At 24.4% G+C, this 18,820-nt stretch overlaps 4 protein-coding genes across 4 annotated transcripts; 3 read left to right on the top strand and 1 right to left on the bottom strand.

Annotated features, from left to right (window-relative positions):
• Positions 1-1,589: 1,589 nt before the first annotated feature.
• On the top strand, positions 1,590-4,811 carry PVVCY_1301900 (glucose-6-phosphate dehydrogenase-6-phosphogluconolactonase, putative; the record flags this gene model as incomplete). Its single annotated transcript, XM_037634731.1, has 1 exon — positions 1,590-4,811. One exon carries the CDS (start codon positions 1,590-1,592, stop codon positions 4,809-4,811), a length of 3,222 nt encoding a protein of 1,073 aa, XP_037490786.1.
• A 716-nt stretch (positions 4,812-5,527) lies between these two features.
• PVVCY_1301890 (co-chaperone p23, putative) lies at positions 5,528-6,868 on the bottom strand (the record flags this gene model as incomplete). Its single annotated transcript, XM_008623864.1, has 2 exons — positions 5,528-6,296; positions 6,864-6,868. 2 exons carry the CDS (start codon positions 6,866-6,868, stop codon positions 5,528-5,530), a joined length of 774 nt encoding a protein of 257 aa, XP_008622086.1.
• Positions 6,869-8,825: 1,957 nt separating this feature from the next.
• PVVCY_1301880 (RAP protein, putative) lies at positions 8,826-13,936 on the top strand (the record flags this gene model as incomplete). Its single annotated transcript, XM_008623863.1, has 2 exons — positions 8,826-13,585; positions 13,741-13,936. The coding sequence occupies 2 exons, from the start codon at positions 8,826-8,828 to the stop codon at positions 13,934-13,936; spliced, it is 4,956 nt and encodes a 1,651-aa protein (XP_008622085.1).
• Positions 13,937-14,928: 992 nt separating this feature from the next.
• Positions 14,929-18,788, top strand: PVVCY_1301870 (pyridine nucleotide transhydrogenase, putative; the record flags this gene model as incomplete). Its single annotated transcript, XM_008623862.2, has 3 exons — positions 14,929-18,336; positions 18,479-18,590; positions 18,742-18,788. 3 exons carry the CDS (start codon positions 14,929-14,931, stop codon positions 18,786-18,788), a joined length of 3,567 nt encoding a protein of 1,188 aa, XP_008622084.2.
• Positions 18,789-18,820: the final 32 nt, after the last annotated feature.

Here is an 18,820-nt window from a genome sequence, read left to right as displayed (position 1 = left end):
TCCTCCTGTTTTCTCACGAATGTATGATTTAAAACACTGGGATTCGAAATTTTTTCTTTTGTGGTGTTTTTTTTTCACGATATTTTACAACAATATAATAAGGAGACTTATCATTATTAATACAAAACAAATACTCACTAATTATAGCATTTTTATATTATATGTCGTTATAAATATGATTTTTCTACTTTTTTAAAGTATTTTTGCATTTTTTTGAGATTAAAATATTTTAAGAAAATCAAATAGGAGAAAATAGAAAGGAAAAAACACAAAAATAATAAAAATAATGATAGATTTTAAATGACAATAAATATAAGTCCCATATAGAGACTATTAATATTATTACGAAAAAAAAAATATTATATAGCTTAACCCTACAATATTTTCAGTATAAAACCTAAATTTTTTGTTTAAGAGGAAAACGACTGAATTATATATAGAGATAAAAACAATACATAAAAATAAAAATAGAAAACCTGGGATACGTCTTAGTTATTGTTTCATATTTTTTTATTTTTTAATTAAAATTAATTTCAACTGGCTGATAAAATTATTACATACTTGGAAGATTATTAAAAAAAATAAATCAATCTAAATTGTAAGCAACATGCTATATGGGGAAGAAAAAAAAAATATTTATACATGCTATTACCCATATATATATTATTATATTTTACTATATTTTCCTTTTTTATTTTTATTTAACTTTATTTTAAAATACATTCAAGTATTTAAACAATATACTCAAATAAACACAAAACAAATTTATTTTTGTTTTATTATGCATTTATCGATCGCTATATCATTATTCTTTTTCACTATATATAATAGCCAGTTACATGACTATTTCTATATCTTTCCAGCATTATAATTTATATGTATTTTTTTTCCTCTTTAATTTATCATGTGATAGTATATATAAAAATATAGCATGCCGTAGTTAAGTGCATATTTTCATTTGTAGCAATTAACATATATAAAAATTGAATAATTATTTTAATATCAATGCCAGATTTTTGTGTCCTCTTTAAATAAATCTATATGATATGAATGCTAAACATAAATAATTTATTCCTTTATATTTATTAAGAAGCTATTTAATAAGCTTTATATTTAATGCTTTTATTTTATTATTAGCGCATTGATGTGGTATCCAAAATTTTCGTATAAAACAATAAAGCAAAATGTGTAGATAAAAAAAGAAAAAACAAAAAATGAATAAGCATTTAAGCATTAATTATGCGCAAACACTATACTTACATATAAATTTGTGTTTTTTTTTATTTAAATTTATATGATATTGAATTGTACACATTTTATAATTCAATAAATAAAAATGCTAAATAGTTATAAATATGAATAGTATAAAGAAAAGAAAGAGATAAAAAAGTATAATTTTATCTATTTAATAGCAAAAATCCAGCTTCTTATTAAATCATACTATTTATTTTATATAAATTGGGGAATAGCTAATACGAATGCGCACATACATTATTTATGCATTTCATTTATTTATAACGCATATATTTTTTCTACATATCCAATAATCCCCTCTCTATATCTACATATAAAATAAAGAGTATATAACTATGGAGTTCGAGACATTTTTAAAATGCCTAAATGAAGTAAGAAGTGTGAACAATGTGAAATATATGGAAACCGAAGATTTAGCAGACTTTAATAAAAAGTCAGCATATTACATTTGCAAAGAAATACATGAGAAGCAATTAACTAATGAAGGTGGGTATGTAGTTATAGGTTTATCAGGTGGGAAAACACCTATAGATGTTTATAAAAATATGTGTGCAATAAAAGATATAAAAATTGATAAAAGTAAATTAATTTTTTTTATAATTGATGAAAGATATAAACCTGATGATCATAAATTTAGTAACTATAATAATATAAAGTTTTTATTTGATGAATTAAATATTAATAAAGAAACCCAATTATATAAACCTGATACAAAAAAGGATCTTGTTAGTTGTATAAAAGATTATAATGAACAAATTAAAAGCATGCTAGAAAAATATAAAAAAATAGATATTGCAATATTAGGTATGGGGAGTGATTTCCATATAGCTAGTTTATTTCCAAATGTATATTATAATATATATATGAATAATTATCAAAATAATTATATATATGAAGACAATGAAACAATAAGGTCATTAAATCCCGACAATAATGTTAATTTAAGTTTACTAAATGAGCATGTATATTTTACAACAACAAATAATTTTGATGTAAGAAAAAGAATTACAGTATCACTTAACGTATTGTCAAATTCGACAAATAAAATATTTTTATTAAATACAGCAGATAAATTAAATTTATGGAAAAATATGCTCTTAAATTTTTATGTTAATCCTAACTATAATCTATATCCAGCATTTAAGATTATTGACTCTAACAATACAACAGTCATAGCATGTGGTCATAAAAATTATTCAAAAATGTTAGAAGATTTATATGTTCAAAAACCGGATGTACTTTCCCCGATCTGTAATGATCGTGCAGAGAATAAAAATGAATTGCTAACAGTAGTTATATTTGGTTGTTCTGGCGATTTAGCACAAAAAAAAATATATCCCGCCTTGTTTAAATTATTTTGTAACAATTTGTTACCAAAAAATATATTAATAATCGGTTTCGCAAGAACAGAACAAGATTTTGAATCTTTTTTTAACAAAATATGTATATATTTAAAAATGTCATTAAACAGTTATAAAAATTTATCAGTTTTTGAAAAAGTCGAACGCTTAAATTCTTTTAAAAGCAAATGTAAATATTTTATTGGAAACTATTTATCTTCGGAAAGTTTTGAAAAGTTTAATGTATATATAACCGAGGAAGAGAGGGTAGCATTGGGTTGTTGTGGTCATAAGAATAATGAAAAACATAAACAAGTAGATGGCACTTCACAATCCCCTAATAATCCTACTAACATAAATGCTACCAACAATATAAATAACGAATGTGAGTCTCCAACGCCTACTGATTCTCTCAAAAGATGCCCATTCAGTTCAGGACATGGCAATACATCTGGTACCCCTGTATGCCCTCATAGTTCATACCATGCTGGTAAATCTAGTAACAATGGCTGCCCATACAGTTCAAGTCATGGCAATACATCTGGTACCCCTGTATGCCCTCATAGTTCATACCATGCTGGTAAATCTAGTAACAATGGTTGCCCATACAGTTCAAGTCATGGCAATACATCTTCTACCCCTGTATGCCCTCATAGTTCATACCATGCTGGTAAATCTAGTAACAATGGCTGCCCATACAGTTCAAGTCATGGAAATACATCTTCTACCCCTGTATGCCCTCATAGTTCACACCACGCTGTTAAGTCTAGTAACAATGGCTGCCCATACAGTTCATATCACGCTGTTAAGTCTAGTAATACTAAATGTCCATACCTTTCAAGCCGAGATAATACATCTGGTAATTCTGGATGCCCATACATTTTATACCATGCTAATAAATATGGTAATTCTAGTTGTCCATTCATTTCTAGCCATACTAATAAATATGCAAATTCGGGATGCCCATATACTATCACTAGAATGCTTTACTTAGCCTTACCACCCCATATCTTTGTGAGCACATTAGAAAATTATAAAAAACATTGCTTAAATAAAAATCGAATCAACAAGATACTACTTGAAAAGCCATTTGGAAAAGACTTGGAATCATTTAAAATGTTATCGAAACAAATATTAGAAGCATTTCCTGAAAAAAACATATATAGAATTGATCATTATTTAGGAAAAGATATGGTTTCAGGGTTATTAAAACTAAAATTTACAAATACATTTTTGCTATCTTTAATGAACAGACATTTTATAAAATGTATAAAAATAACTTTAAAAGAAACAAAAGGAGTATATGGCAGAGGGCAGTATTTCGATCCATATGGAATTATAAGAGATGTTATGCAAAATCATATGCTACAATTACTGACGTTAATAACTATGGAACATCCAACCGATTTAAATGATAAATCTATACACAATGAAAAAATAAAAATATTAAAATCGATAGCTTCAATAAAATTAGAAGATACTGTTATAGGGCAATATATTAAATCAAATAATGATGATACAAATAATAATAATTCAAATAATTCTGAAAATCCCAATATAGATAAATCTAAAATAAATCATGGTTATCACGATGACCCACATGTAGATCCAAATTCAATAACCCCTACATTTTGTGCATGTGTTTTATATATTAATTCAGTAAATTGGCATGGTGTCCCAATAATATTAAAAACAGGAAAGGCACTAAATAATGATATATGCGAAATTAAAATTCAATTTCATAATATTATGGGTTCATCTGACGAAAGTATGTATAATAATGAATTTGTAATTATTTTACAACCTGTAGAAGGAATATATCTAAAAATTATGGTAAAAAAAATGGGTTCTGAAGAAATGGAAGAAGTGCGATTAAATCTAAGCCTTAATGAAAATAATAATAATAATAATAATAAGCCATATGTTCCAGAAGCTTATGAAACTTTATTATCAGAATGCTATAAAGGATATAAAAGAAAATTTATCTCAGATGAAGAATTATATGAATCTTGGAGAATATTTACCCCTCTATTAAATGAGTTACAAGAAAAGAATATTAAGCCGCTATCTTACCCATTTGGATCATCAGGGCCCCAAGAAGCTTATGACCTCATAAAAAAATATTACAATTATGGAAAAAACTATGAAACAACTGCTAAATTTTGCAGAAAATCGTCTTACTATGATGATAGCTTGTTTGACAATATGAGGGGATAAAATAATTTGCTTTTATATTTTTTTAATTGTCAAATATCACCATATTAACTCAATAAATTTGATACACAAAACTGTGTTCTTATTGCAAAAATATGGAATACCTTATCATTTTTACCGTTTTGATTTTCAAACTCTCAAAATAGTAAGAATGAAATATATTCAAAAAATTATATTTATTTTTTAGTCATATGACTATCAAAAAGTGGAGAAGAAATATCAAAACTATGCAGCGTTCAATGCATTAGTTTTATTATATCTTGTTTCATTTTGAGGGAAGTAAATTTCCCTATTCATATTATATATACATGTTATGTACTTTTTTTATATTTTTTACCCAATTTTATGGAATACACAATCATAATATATAGCATTGTGTTAATATTTTTTTAATATTTTAATAATAATTTCTGAAGTTTTCTTTAGCTAACTCGTAAATATATATAACATTCAATAGAATGAAAAAAAAATAATAAAAATAAAATAAATATGACTATTATAAGCATAGGATACATATAAAGTAATTTTACATATATAAATAAATTACACAAAGGATAACTGCATGTATATTTGTACATTAGATATATGTAAGTGACTATTATGCATATTTTTATCTACATAATGAGGAATATGTAACTAAATACATATAAAAGTATATGTTCATTATATGTCACATATAAGCATGGATTCACATATGCATAGGTTATTATATTTTTTAATTAAGCAACTGGTTCTTGTACTTTTGCATCATCATTGTGTATACCACAATCTTTATTACATTTAGCATCATTACATGCATGGGAATGATCTGCATCACTTTTATTTGTATCGTCATCTTCGTCATCATCATCATCACTTGACTCATCACCATAAGAACTTGAATCGTCATCATTCATATTTGGCATATTTTTAAATTGGTCCATTCCTCCTAATCCTGCAAGATTACCCATATCTCCTCCCATATTACCTAATTTACTAAAATCGATATCTCCCATACCACCCATACCGCCTAGGCCTCCCATGCCACCCATACCGCCTAAGCCTCCCATGCCGCCCATGCCACCTAAGCCTCCCATACCTCCCATGCCGCCAAATTGGCTCATATCTGGTAAACCTCCCATACCACCAAAACTATTCATAGCCATGTCATCATATTCAGTTGTTTTATCTTCTTCATCAGTATCAACCCAAGAGTTCCAGTCACATTTTATCCAGTGTTTTTTTCCATCGTTATTTATAGTTTTCCATCTTTCTTGTTCTTTTTTTATTATTTTAAATTTAATGTTTCTCTTTGTAGTATATTTTGATTCATCGACATTTATTGGCTTTAAAAAATTTAGATTAAATTCATATTCATTTTTATCTTTAGTTCCATAAAAATATAAACTATCTTCTTTTAAGTCTATTTTCAGATCTTCTGCATCTTGTAATTCTATGGTAAGATATATGCACTCTTTTTTTTGTGCCCACAAAACTATTGGGAAAAGTCTAAGAAAAAAAATAAATAAAATACATAAATAATATGAGGATATATGTATATGCATGTACTCAAGTATGATGTATTCCAATTAAATACAAAATATATACAATGATGCATTATTTTTTTCTAAAAAACAAAAATGTATATGAACTAATAAGTTGTCAGTTATGTTCAAAGGCACAAAATTATGCACATATAAATTTGCACATTACGATGGTGTACAAATTTGTTTCGTATATATGACAAATTCAACAATGTATTCATACGATTTTTACATAAAAGTAGTACACACAAAATTCTACATATTAAAGCAGTTTAATTTCGTATATATTTCCACAAATATATAAAAAATAAAATATGTATATTCACTACATAATAAGTGTAGAAAAAGAAGGGACACTATATTTATATATTAAATGTATTATTACATAATAAAAAGAGTAATCGTATAACATTATTTAAAAAAAAAGTGAAAACAACGTACATATATCTATACATAAAGGAGCATATAATACTATGAACATTTATTTTCCATGTATATAATTTCTTTTTTATACATATTTTTTAAAACTTACGGCATTTTTTCTAAAGGTTTTTTATAAATAATTCAAAAAAGTTCAAAAAAATAGCAATGATACAAAAACTGATAATTATCCTTTGCGATGGTGTTACAAAAGAAATGTAGTTATATTTAATTATTTTTTATTTATGAAAATTTATATAAAATAATTTTTTAATAAAATTAAAGTGGGAAATGATATAAATGTTATGTTAATATAAACATTAATTTTTTTATATGCTACTATATACAATAAACATAATTATAATGCTATATATGTGTTTTACATTATATAGAAAAATATATGTTATATATTTGTCGTGGATTTAATTCGAAATATATGCGCATAATTAATATTCGCTGTACTATGTATTTTAAATTTTAAATTATATAAATGGGGCTTATAAGCATTTATGTAAAAAATGGGAAAACACGATTATATAATTGTATCCTTTTAGGTACATTTTACTTTGGTCGAGACTCTTTTGTATATGTGTTTTTAATAGTGGGGAAAATGTATGCACTTAAATTGTAGTAATTTGTATGTAAAATATATTATATATTTTAACATTAAAAAAAAATATAAGGAAATTTCCTTAGCTATATATTCATTTAATATATGCTATGCATATATAGTTATACGAAAAAAAATTTTACTTGAATTCAATACAACATGAAAATATTTTGGTTATAAAAAATAGCTATAGCCCCATATAATAACCCAATATTTTTTTTTATACTATAATTGATAAGATATGTATATATAATAAATAAAAAAATATATTATAGTAATAAAATAAAAGATATAAGAACACTTATTATATAATGTTGTTAAAGCCATATAAAGTTATTGGAAATTATCTTGACATACTTTGAAAATGATATATATTTCATTTCTGTTTAATTAAAAAAATATATAGGTATTTTTTTCAATTTTTATAATCTATGTATTATTATATAATACAAGAGCAATTGGGAAAATAATGATAGCCTGGTATTATAATTTGTACTTTCCAAAAAAAAATGTCACATATATATACGTATTTTATTAATGAAAATATGTGTATAATATTTTCAAAATAATTTAAGATTTTCACAAAAATAAAAGTCTGATAAATGCATTTTGTCGATAAAACTTTATGTGTTAGCAATGCATATTTTTTATAGCGAAAACAATATATAAGAGCAAAAAAGGTTTAATAAGTATTTACTAGGATATGAAAGGTTTTGGCTTTTTAATTGTTTATTTTGAAAACACACACCATTGAATATTTTTTCAATATATCGATGTTTTTGTAATAAAAACATGTAGACATATTTTATAAGTTATAGGTATATTATTTATTAAATTCTCACAAAATGTTTTCAACAAATTCTATATTTATATTCCTTTTGTTCGTTCTATAATATATCATCATATGGTAAAATTTTAAGAGATAATAATAGCTTATGGTAAAAAAAATAATCATTTATATCATTGGCTTATTGTTCTTCAAATTTAAGATCAAATTATATTCATAGATTTCCTAAAATATACAGGAAATAAAAGATAAATAAATTTTGAAACAGTTAAGGAATATATTTTTATTTCCCTTTTTCTATATATGTAACATTTTTTGTTCGGCATAGAGAGTGCATTTACTTCTTTATACGCATATTTTCTCTCTATTACATTTTATTAATTTATTTTAGTAAGTGTAAGTAAAAATTATTTCCTTTAAATATTTCAATTAATGCTATGCATTTTTTAATTTTTTAAGTTATATGATCACGTAAAGGCATATTTCACTATATAGAGAGTATTTTTTATTTTATTGCTTTACGCTCATAAAACTGAAGTAAAGATGGGGTGAATGTTTGAAGGAAAAAATGAGTTCATAAATAATACATACAAAAATAATATGCCAAACATACATTGATAGATTGCCTACATATTGATGTGCCTTAAATAATACTATGCTAACGAAAAACAGATTTGATGTTGGGAATTTGTGGATCACTTAGAAAATTACGGAAATTACGAAATCATGCTTATGAAAATGTTAAATTCTTTACAACAATAACAAAAAACCAAAAGGATACATTGAAAGCTGTTGTAAAAATAAATAAGGATATTTTAAAAAGTGACAATATTTTAGAAATAATAAAAATTGTAAAAGATAATGAAAAGAATACAAATATAATTAATCATGTTACATTTTTCCATAGGTTAATGCAAATAATACATAAAAACAATAATGATGCTAGTTATGTTAAGAATAATAAATATATAAATATAGAAATAGAGAAAAGGATAAAAATCATATTTGCTTATTTAAGCAATGACAAAGAAAATTTAAAGAAGGTAAATAATTATAATAAACGATTGTTTTCATCTTTTGTTTGGTCACTTAGTAAGTATTTTATATTATTAAAAGAGAATGTTCAGGACAATTTTTTTAAAGGAGCAGAAGATTTTATTTTCCAAGAATATCCACATTATAAGGAGAAAAATTCAAAGATATTTACTAGTCATGAGAAAAGCACAAATAAGAATGATAGTACCGTCGCCAATCACATGATGAATGGTGGCGATCCTAATAAAAGTTCACACATATACAAACTCAATTGTGAAAGAATATGTAAACAAAACACAATTAAAATAAAAAGTACCATTTTTTCAAACTTGGATTGGGAAAAATATGATAAGCATATACAACCAACAAATAATAACCATGAAGGAAAGCCAATAAAACTTTCTAATGTGTATCTAAATTTATTATTAAAATATGCAAATGCATATTTGCCGCATATGAATCCATCAAGGCATGTTGTTCTTCTTTGGTCTTTAAGTAAATTAAATAAAAATTCAAAAGAAATTCATGAAAATTATTATAAGCAAAGTTTAAATATTATCCCACAATTAAAAGACAACGAATCAATTATTTTATTATATTCATATTCTTATGTAAATTTTAAAGACTTTGATTTTTATCTAAAAATAAAAAAATTAATTATGAATAGAAATATTCATAAAAAAATAGTGCATGAAAAAAACTATGAATCATTGATTAGTATGCTTTTATCCTTTTCAAATCAAAATATATTTTTTCAAGATTTATACAAAAGCACAATAAATAATATTTTGGAAACAAATAACTTTTTGAACAATTTACGAAAGAAAAATTTAATAAGATTCATATTTTGCATATTTAAATTACCACACATATACTTGCAGAATGAGAATACATTTGATAAGAATCAAATTGAATCCATTTCTTTGTGGAAAAATGTTATTTTATATGAACTATTAAAAAAAAAAGTTATGAAAAAATGTGACAAACTCTTTCCATTAGATGAAGATATAAATTGTTCTATAAGGAGAAAGAGTTTTATTGATACTATTTATAAGGATAAATATCCTTTAGGTGATATTATTTTATTATTGTGGTCTTTGAGTCTTAAATATATATATTCAGCAAAATTATTTTTATATACTTGTATTAAATTAAACAGATTATTAAAAGACTCCAATTTTATAAATAATTATTTTCAGATGCTAACAAATTTTTATTTATCCTTATTATCATTTATATTAGAAGACCAGGATTATGCTAATTTATATTTTAATAAAAATGAAGCTAATGCATTATCTCTTTTATATGACTATTTGAGCATACATATGGATAATTTTGTTATTTTAAAAGACATAATAAATATGAATACAAGACATAATAATGATGTTGAAATATCAAACATGCAAGAAAATATATTTTATATTATAAGCAATTATTTTAAACCATCAAAAAATGTAATTGTATTGTTGGAATATAAAAATGTGGTGAATTTATCTGTGGATATTTTATTATATAGGAATGACAATTTTCATCATATTAATTTTCCTAAAAAAAGAAATGATCATAATTGTTCATATGTATCTTTTTTAGGTAAAAATATTTTTAAAGATACCATGCTAGGTCCATACTTTCCTGAACAAAAAATAAACCAAAAACATATATGCACCATAAATAATTTTACAAGTTTTACTGAAAGAAAAAAGAAGCATCATAATTTACAAAACAATTCACCTGTTTTATATTTAACAAGTAGAAAAAATATGCACACAACATATGCACATTTTTTTAGTACTATAGAGAAAAATGATATTGGTGAAAAAAGTTATCAGCCAAATGAATTTGTTAACTTAAAAAGTTGTGTTACATTTTCACCAGAAATAGAAGATACAATAAAAGACCCCGAAAATTCTACAAATGAAATGTATCGATTTATCAATAAATTAAAAAATATATCTTCAGATGAATGTAATGATCAACTGAAAACAATATGTAATGATTTAATTTTATTGTTTAACAACAATTTTATATATATTAAGACGAACGATGTAATTAGTTTTTTTTACAAATTTTCATCTTTTTTTCCGATACTTTGCAAAATGAAGAACCAATTTTATAACGTCAACGAAGTAGTAAAATTGTTTTCTTTCTTTATAAACTTTACTACTTCTACATTTTTTCCATATTTAGAAAAATATATAAACAAAAACAAAGAAAGAAATTTAAATCTATTTATTGATGTGTGTTGGACTTATTTTAGATATATGAAATATTTAACAGTTTTATCAAAAAATATAAATTCGAACACCAATATGTCCTCTGAATTGGAACAAATAAATATCATTATTTCAAGTGAGTTAGATAAAACTGAAAATATATTCAATCATACTATAAAAAGTAAAATAACTGATGGGAATATAATAAGAGAATTATCTTCAAAAAATATGTCTCTTCTAATATCTATATTTCTACACCTTAAAAATTCAAATGATGTAATAAATTATTTACAAAAAAACAACTTTTTTAATATGAGATTTTATATAAAAGATATTATATATATTTTAAGTGCTATGCTTAAATCTGATTATGTATGGAAGGATCTTGAGCTTTTTTTTTGTAAAATATTTGCAGAAAATATTGGATATTCAGATATAAAAAATTTGGTGGAATTCACATATTTGTGTGCTGAACTTAAATGTAATCATGATTTTATAGTGTCTGCTATTCGAAGTAGAATAAACCAATATACAAATTTTCCAGAAGCTGAAGAAAGTAAACAAAATACAAAATACAACATTGATAAATTTGGTTGCAGATTTATTGAAAAGTTTACTCCTGATGAATTAGCATTTTTTACGAGGAATTGTTATAGAATGCATTGTTTTGACAGGACCTTCTTTGATTTACTATGTGACACAGCAGCGAAAAAATTAAATGCTTTAAATTTGACAAACGCATGTATAATTCTACCCTGCTTTTCACGCGTATACTGTATTAAAAACATATGGAAAAAAAGTGATGAATATGCTGGGGATAAAAAACAAATAATCAATAAAGATATAAACATTAAGATTGAAAATAATGATTATTTAGAAAAAAATATATCCAGTTGTAGATACAAGATACCTGAATCATTGAAAGTATTAGTAAATCATGTAGAAAATGAAATGATTCCCAAAAGAAAAAACATTAGCTTACATGATTTATGCTATTTTATGGAATCGCTAACATTACTTAAAATCGAAAATAAAAAATTGTATAACTTATGTATAAATGAAACATTAAAAAAAATTCAAAATTTTGTATATAATGAAAAAGAAATAAAAATTATAGGGAAAATATTGTGGTGTTTATCTTATTACCATAAAACAGAATATTTATTTTCCCATAAAATTATTAATTTTCTTTTAAAATATAAATTGTATCAAAATCCAATACCTGAAAATTTCATTTCGTTTTTTATGTACTTTATAAAATCAAGAGTATATAATAAAAGCATATTTTATAATATTGGAAGGTCTACCATTGCAAATATAGCCATTAATAATTATTTTACACCATCCGAAGAAAAAAGGTTAAACTTCAAGTTAAACGTAATTACTGAATTGTATGCTACTATGGCATGGGCTTACGCCTTTACTTATTTCAATAATGCCGATATAGAAATATCCAATTTTGATGTACACACAAATAGAAAAGTAAATGTAGGAATATCCACTTCAAAAGAGGAAAATAGTTGTAAAAATAATAAGCATCTCGATAAAAATTGTGATAACAAGGAAATAAGCAAATGCAAAAATATCACCAGTGTACCAAACCCTGCACAATTGTGCTATACTAAAAAGGATGAAATGTTTTTGAAAAAAATCTATGACTATATTTTTAATGAAATAAAAATTTTACACAAATATGGAGAGCTTTCATTTTTATTATTAGCAAGATATTTATGGGGAGTTTCGATTGTAAATTTGATAAATGATGATACAATAAATTTTATTAATACATATAATTGGGATGAGATAAACATATATGAACAAAATCCAATGTACCTTCATATGGTTTTTACCTTATGGTTACGATTAAAATATTCTTATTCGCACTTGAATCTTTCGAAAAATTTCCTTAACTTTATAGATCAAATTACACATATATTAAAAAATATATATATAAAAAAAGGTTTAAATAAAGATAATTTATCAACATTCCATGTGCAAATATCTAAAATTTTTGATAAGTTTAATATTAAATATACAAACGAATATATAACTAAAGACCTGTTAATAATAGATATAATAATAATACTTAAAGATTGTAATGAAAAAATAGCTATTGAAATTGATGGTCCTTCGCATCATTTATTAGACTTGAATGACCTTCATGTGAATACTTCAACAAATGATAATAGGTTAGTTATAAATATGCATATACCGAAAAATAAGCTAAAAATTATTAATATTTTTTCATTAAATAAAGAAAGTTTATATTAACATTATTTTATTGTCTATACTTTTTATATTTTATGTATATTCACACAATTTTCCACACATTTTTTTATTTTAGGAAATATCTGCAATGTGGAACGACATATTTTAAGAACTTCTTACTTAAAAAAAACGGATGGAAAGTTATAAATATTCCATCTTATGAATGGAACAAAATAAAAAAAGAAGATCGAGATTACTTTATAATTCAAAAATTATCAAATTGTAGTTCATATCTCAAGCAACATTTTGTAAAGAATAATCATGTATTATGAAAATTTCGCTCATATGAATTATTTGTTTTTTTTTCCTTAGTAATTTTATATTCCAAATGTATATATATTTCTATATATTGATATATACATTTTTTTAATAAAATTTAGTTATTTATCACTGCACATAATTAATCACTTTATGAATGTAAAAAAGATCCAAAAAATGTATATTTCTCTTTTTTGGGAATAATTTGTGAATATTTCAGGTTTATTTTATATGAAAAATAACTTATAATTTATATGTTTTTTTTGTTTTGGGCGCTGTTTCATTTTCATTTATTTGTTATAAGCACTACATATATTTTTCTGTTTTTTTGCTTGACCGTTATACTTATTTGTCTATTTCGCTAATTTGTTATTTTATTTATCATATTAACTTTTTTTGGAAGGGTGAGGGAACAAATAATTCCCCATAATTTTACCTTGTTTAGTAGACATATAAAAATCAAGTGTACATACATACAAAAATAGAAAAGAATAATGATAAATATATAACACATCATTATATACTTCTTTTAATGAATATATTTAATCATTGTATAATATGTCTAGATACGAACAAATTATATATGAAGTTAACCACATAAAGATCTACCAAAGCAAATTTATGATTTTATAAATATTTGTATGCCATAAAAAATTATTAAAATAATCATTATATTTTACTTTATTTCTCTTTTCAATTATGATTTTATCATATTCTTGTTTCATAGAATTATGAAATAAAAATTATTATAAATGTTTCGCTTGCGAGAAAACATGTTTTCTTACAGAAGAATATAATTTACAACTTTTTATTTAATTTTTTTGTTTTCTATATGTAAATTTTTGTTATATATATTTGTTTGTATTCACACTCATTGTTTATGCATCTTACATAAATTGAGAATGCTCTTATAAGAGATACTAAATTAATTGGCGTATAATCACGTAATATATATATATATATTTTGCAACCGCCTCAAAATATACATTGATAAACGCGATAAAAGATGATAAAACTCATTGGGTTAATTGTTTTGTTTTTACATCTGATTGGGCATAATCACTGTAGATTAAATTTAAGAAATAATCTAAGCAACTACTATGATCAAATAAACGAAAGTAGCAATAATACGAGAGAGAACAGTTTCCAGATAAAGTTACCAATAATTAATTTTCCATCTGAGAATAATATAGATTATAATGATAAAAAAAATGATAGAAAGCAAGAACATACGATTCTAATGAATAATGATAAATTAGAAGCCCCGTCTTATTCATTTATACCATCATTATTAAATTCTATTTATTTGTTTTCGTCTATATGTTTTATACTATGTTTAACTGGATTAAATGATCATAAAACATCAAAGCGAGGAAATGTATTAGGGTTTATTGGTGTATTATCTGCAATAATAGTAACATTTAGTCAAGTTGGATTTGGATTTAGATATGAATTATTTTTTTTGATAGTTACTCTAGCTACATTAATAGGGCTATATATTGCACATAATGTTAGTATGGTTCATTTGCCTCAGCTAGTTGCATTGTTTCATAGTTTTGTTGGGTTAGCTGCTTTACTAGTTGGATTTTCAAAATTTCATTCAGAATATTTTGAGAATTATGAAATGAACAAAATATATTTAATGGAGATATATTTAGGAACATTTATTGGCGCAATTACATTTATTGGTTCATTAGTTGCATCTGGGAAGTTAAGTGGAATAATTGATAGCAAGTCATTACAATTAAAAATTAAAAAGTTGATAAATATTGTTAATATTGTTATTATTATAATATTGGGATATTATTTTATAAATATCAAAACATTTTATTTAAAAACTATTTGCTTATATATTTCATTATTTGTAGACTTATTTCTTGGTTTCCATTTAGTAGCATCTGTAGGTGCAGCAGACATGCCTGTTCTTATAAGTGTATTAAATTCATATTCTGGTTTTTCTACAGTAATAAGTGGTTTTTTATTACATAATAATCTGTTAATAATATCAGGATCATTAATTGGTTCATCTGGAGCAATCTTATCTTATATTATGTGTGTAGGAATGAATAGAGATATATTTAATATTATATTAGGTGGATGGGATAATTATGAGATAAACTATGATCAAAAAGAAGGAGATATAGACAATGAATTTATTGAAAATAAGGATGATCACGACGAAAAAAAAAAAAATAAATTAGTGAATTCAACAACACATAAATATGTTGCTGAAAGTTTGATTAATGCTAAAAACATAGTTATTGTACCAGGATATGGCGCAGCTATAAGTAAATGCCAAAGAGAATTAGCCCAAATATATACTATTTTAAAATCAAGAAATATCCAAGTAAATTTTGGTATACATCCAGTTGCCGGAAGAATGCCAGGACATTTGAATGTACTTTTAGCAGAGGCTAATATACCATATAATGTTGTTAAAGAGATGAATGAAATAAATTCAAAAATATCAAATGTTGATTTAGTTTTAGTTGTTGGAGCTAATGATATTATCAATCCATCTTCCTTAGATCCTAAAAGTAAAATATATGGAATGCCAGTGATTGAAGTTTGGAAATCTAAAAAAGTTATTGTACTAAAAAGAAGTTTAAGTACAGGATATTCATCTATTGACAATCCATTGTTTTATTTTTCAAACACACATATGCTTTTTGGAGACGCTAAGCATTCAACTAATCAAATTTTGACGATCCTAAATGATTATATGGGTTATGGGCAGTCTGATTTTTCTATGATCAAAGATTCTATAATAAATGAAGATAAGAAAGAGACAAGTTCTTTGTATTCCATTTCGGATAACAACGAAAATAATTATGATTTTGAAATATTAATGGAAGAAGAATATCCAAAACCTAGAAAAATAATAGGATTGGTAAAGGATGAAAATGATGATTTATATGTAAGCAGAGACATATTGGATGAAAACCAAACACAGTCAAATGATATAGATAGCAAAATACAGAAATCAGAAGTTAATCTATCAATGGTTCCTATTATTCCACATTTCATTCCCAAGCTAAGAAAATTAGGTTTTAGAATATTGGCCGAAAAAAACATAGGAGAAAAAATACAAATACAAGATGAGGAATATATTAAATACGGTGCTGAAATTGTTTCCCGTGAATCCATTTTTTCCAAAAGTAATATTATATTAAAAGTCGATCCACCAAGTGAGAAATTTATAAATAAAATAGAAAGCAACACTACATTAATTAGTTATTTATGGCCAAGTATTAATCAAGACCTTTTAAAAACAGCCATAGAAGATCATGAAGATAATAACACGAAAAAGAGTAATATTACATATATAGCTATTGACGAAGTTCCTAGATTTACTAAGGCACAAAAATTAGATGTTAGAAGTTCTATGAGTAATTTACAAGGGTATCGAGCTGTTGTAGAGGCATTTTTTACCTTGCCACGATTTAGTAAATATTCTATTACCGCAGCAGGGAAAATTAATCCTGCACGAGTTTTTGTTATTGGAGCGGGAGTAGCAGGGTTACAATCAATTATAACTGCAAAAAGCATGGGTTCTATTGTATATGCATATGATCCTAGATATACAGCGGAAGAAGAAGTAAAAAGTTGTGGTGGTATATTTATAAAAAATCCAATAAAAACATATGAAGAGAATAATGTACAAGACGAAGAATTTATAAGAATGCAAAATATATTGTTTAATAAAATTATTAAAAAATGTGATGTTTTAATTTGTTCGGCTTCAATACTTGGAAAAACATCACCAAAATTGGTATCTACAGAAATGATCAAATTAATGAAGAGGGGTAGTGTAGCTGTTGATTTATCTACTGAATTTGGTGACAAAGAAAATAATTGGGGAGGAAATATTGAATGCTCTGTGTCTAACAAAAATGTTATTATAAATGGAGTTCATGTGTTAGGAAGAGATAAAATCGAAAGAAATATGCCATTACAAGCATCGGAATTATTTTCTATGAATATGATAAATTTATTAGAAGAAATGGGAGGAGGATTGCAATTTAATGTAGATATGAATAATGATATTATAAAAGAGTTAGTTGTTGTAAAAGATGGTAATATATTATACTCACCTAATAAAATTGTTGAAGATTTAACTAAGAGTGATAGTGTATTTATAAAAGAAATAAAAGAAGATATTGAATCTTATTCAAAAAATACAATTATATATCCTACTGGCACACGCTTAATTGAAACTTTTATCGAATCCGATTTTTACTTTTATATATCTCTTCTTTTTGTAATCCTCTTTACTTTTCTAATTGGAACAATGTTTTCACAGTCAGATTTCCATCATTTATTTTTGCTTGTTTTGTCTATTATTGTTGGTTATTTCTCTGTATGGTCAATAACGCCATCTCTCCACACACCTTTGATGTCTGTCACAAATGCGGTAATAAAGCAGATAAAATGAATGTATTATAGCCAATAAAACAGCATAATACAATTTTAAACAAAATAATGAAGTAATAGCCACATATATAGCCTTGTGCACACGTATACATAAATTGACGTATAATATTTTTTTTTCGTAGCTATCTGGAGTTATAATAATAGGAAGCATGATTGAATATGGAAACGGATTTAAAAGCTTAAGCTCAATTTTATCAATGATTGCTACATTTTTATCTGCTGTGAATTTATCAGGTATCGATATACTATATAGTGATATATTTGTTCCTCACAAAAAATTGTTATAAAACGTTTTAAATTGTATTTGTGCATAAGCCTATAAAAACATATGCGTATATAATAGTATATCTGTGTTCAAAACTTTTATCATTGCTTTTATTTTTAGGAGGATTTTATGTCACAAAAAGAATGCTTGATATGTTTGTAAAATAAAGGATTACCATTAAAATTAATTATATATTTAT

Source organism: Plasmodium vinckei (assembly GCF_900681995.1).
Source record: "Plasmodium vinckei vinckei genome assembly, chromosome: PVVCY_13".
In the NCBI taxonomy this organism is placed as follows: Eukaryota; Apicomplexa; class Aconoidasida; order Haemosporida; family Plasmodiidae; genus Plasmodium; species Plasmodium vinckei.
The sequence above is the reverse complement of the archived record's forward strand: the minus strand, read 5'-3'. Positions and strand labels throughout refer to the sequence as shown.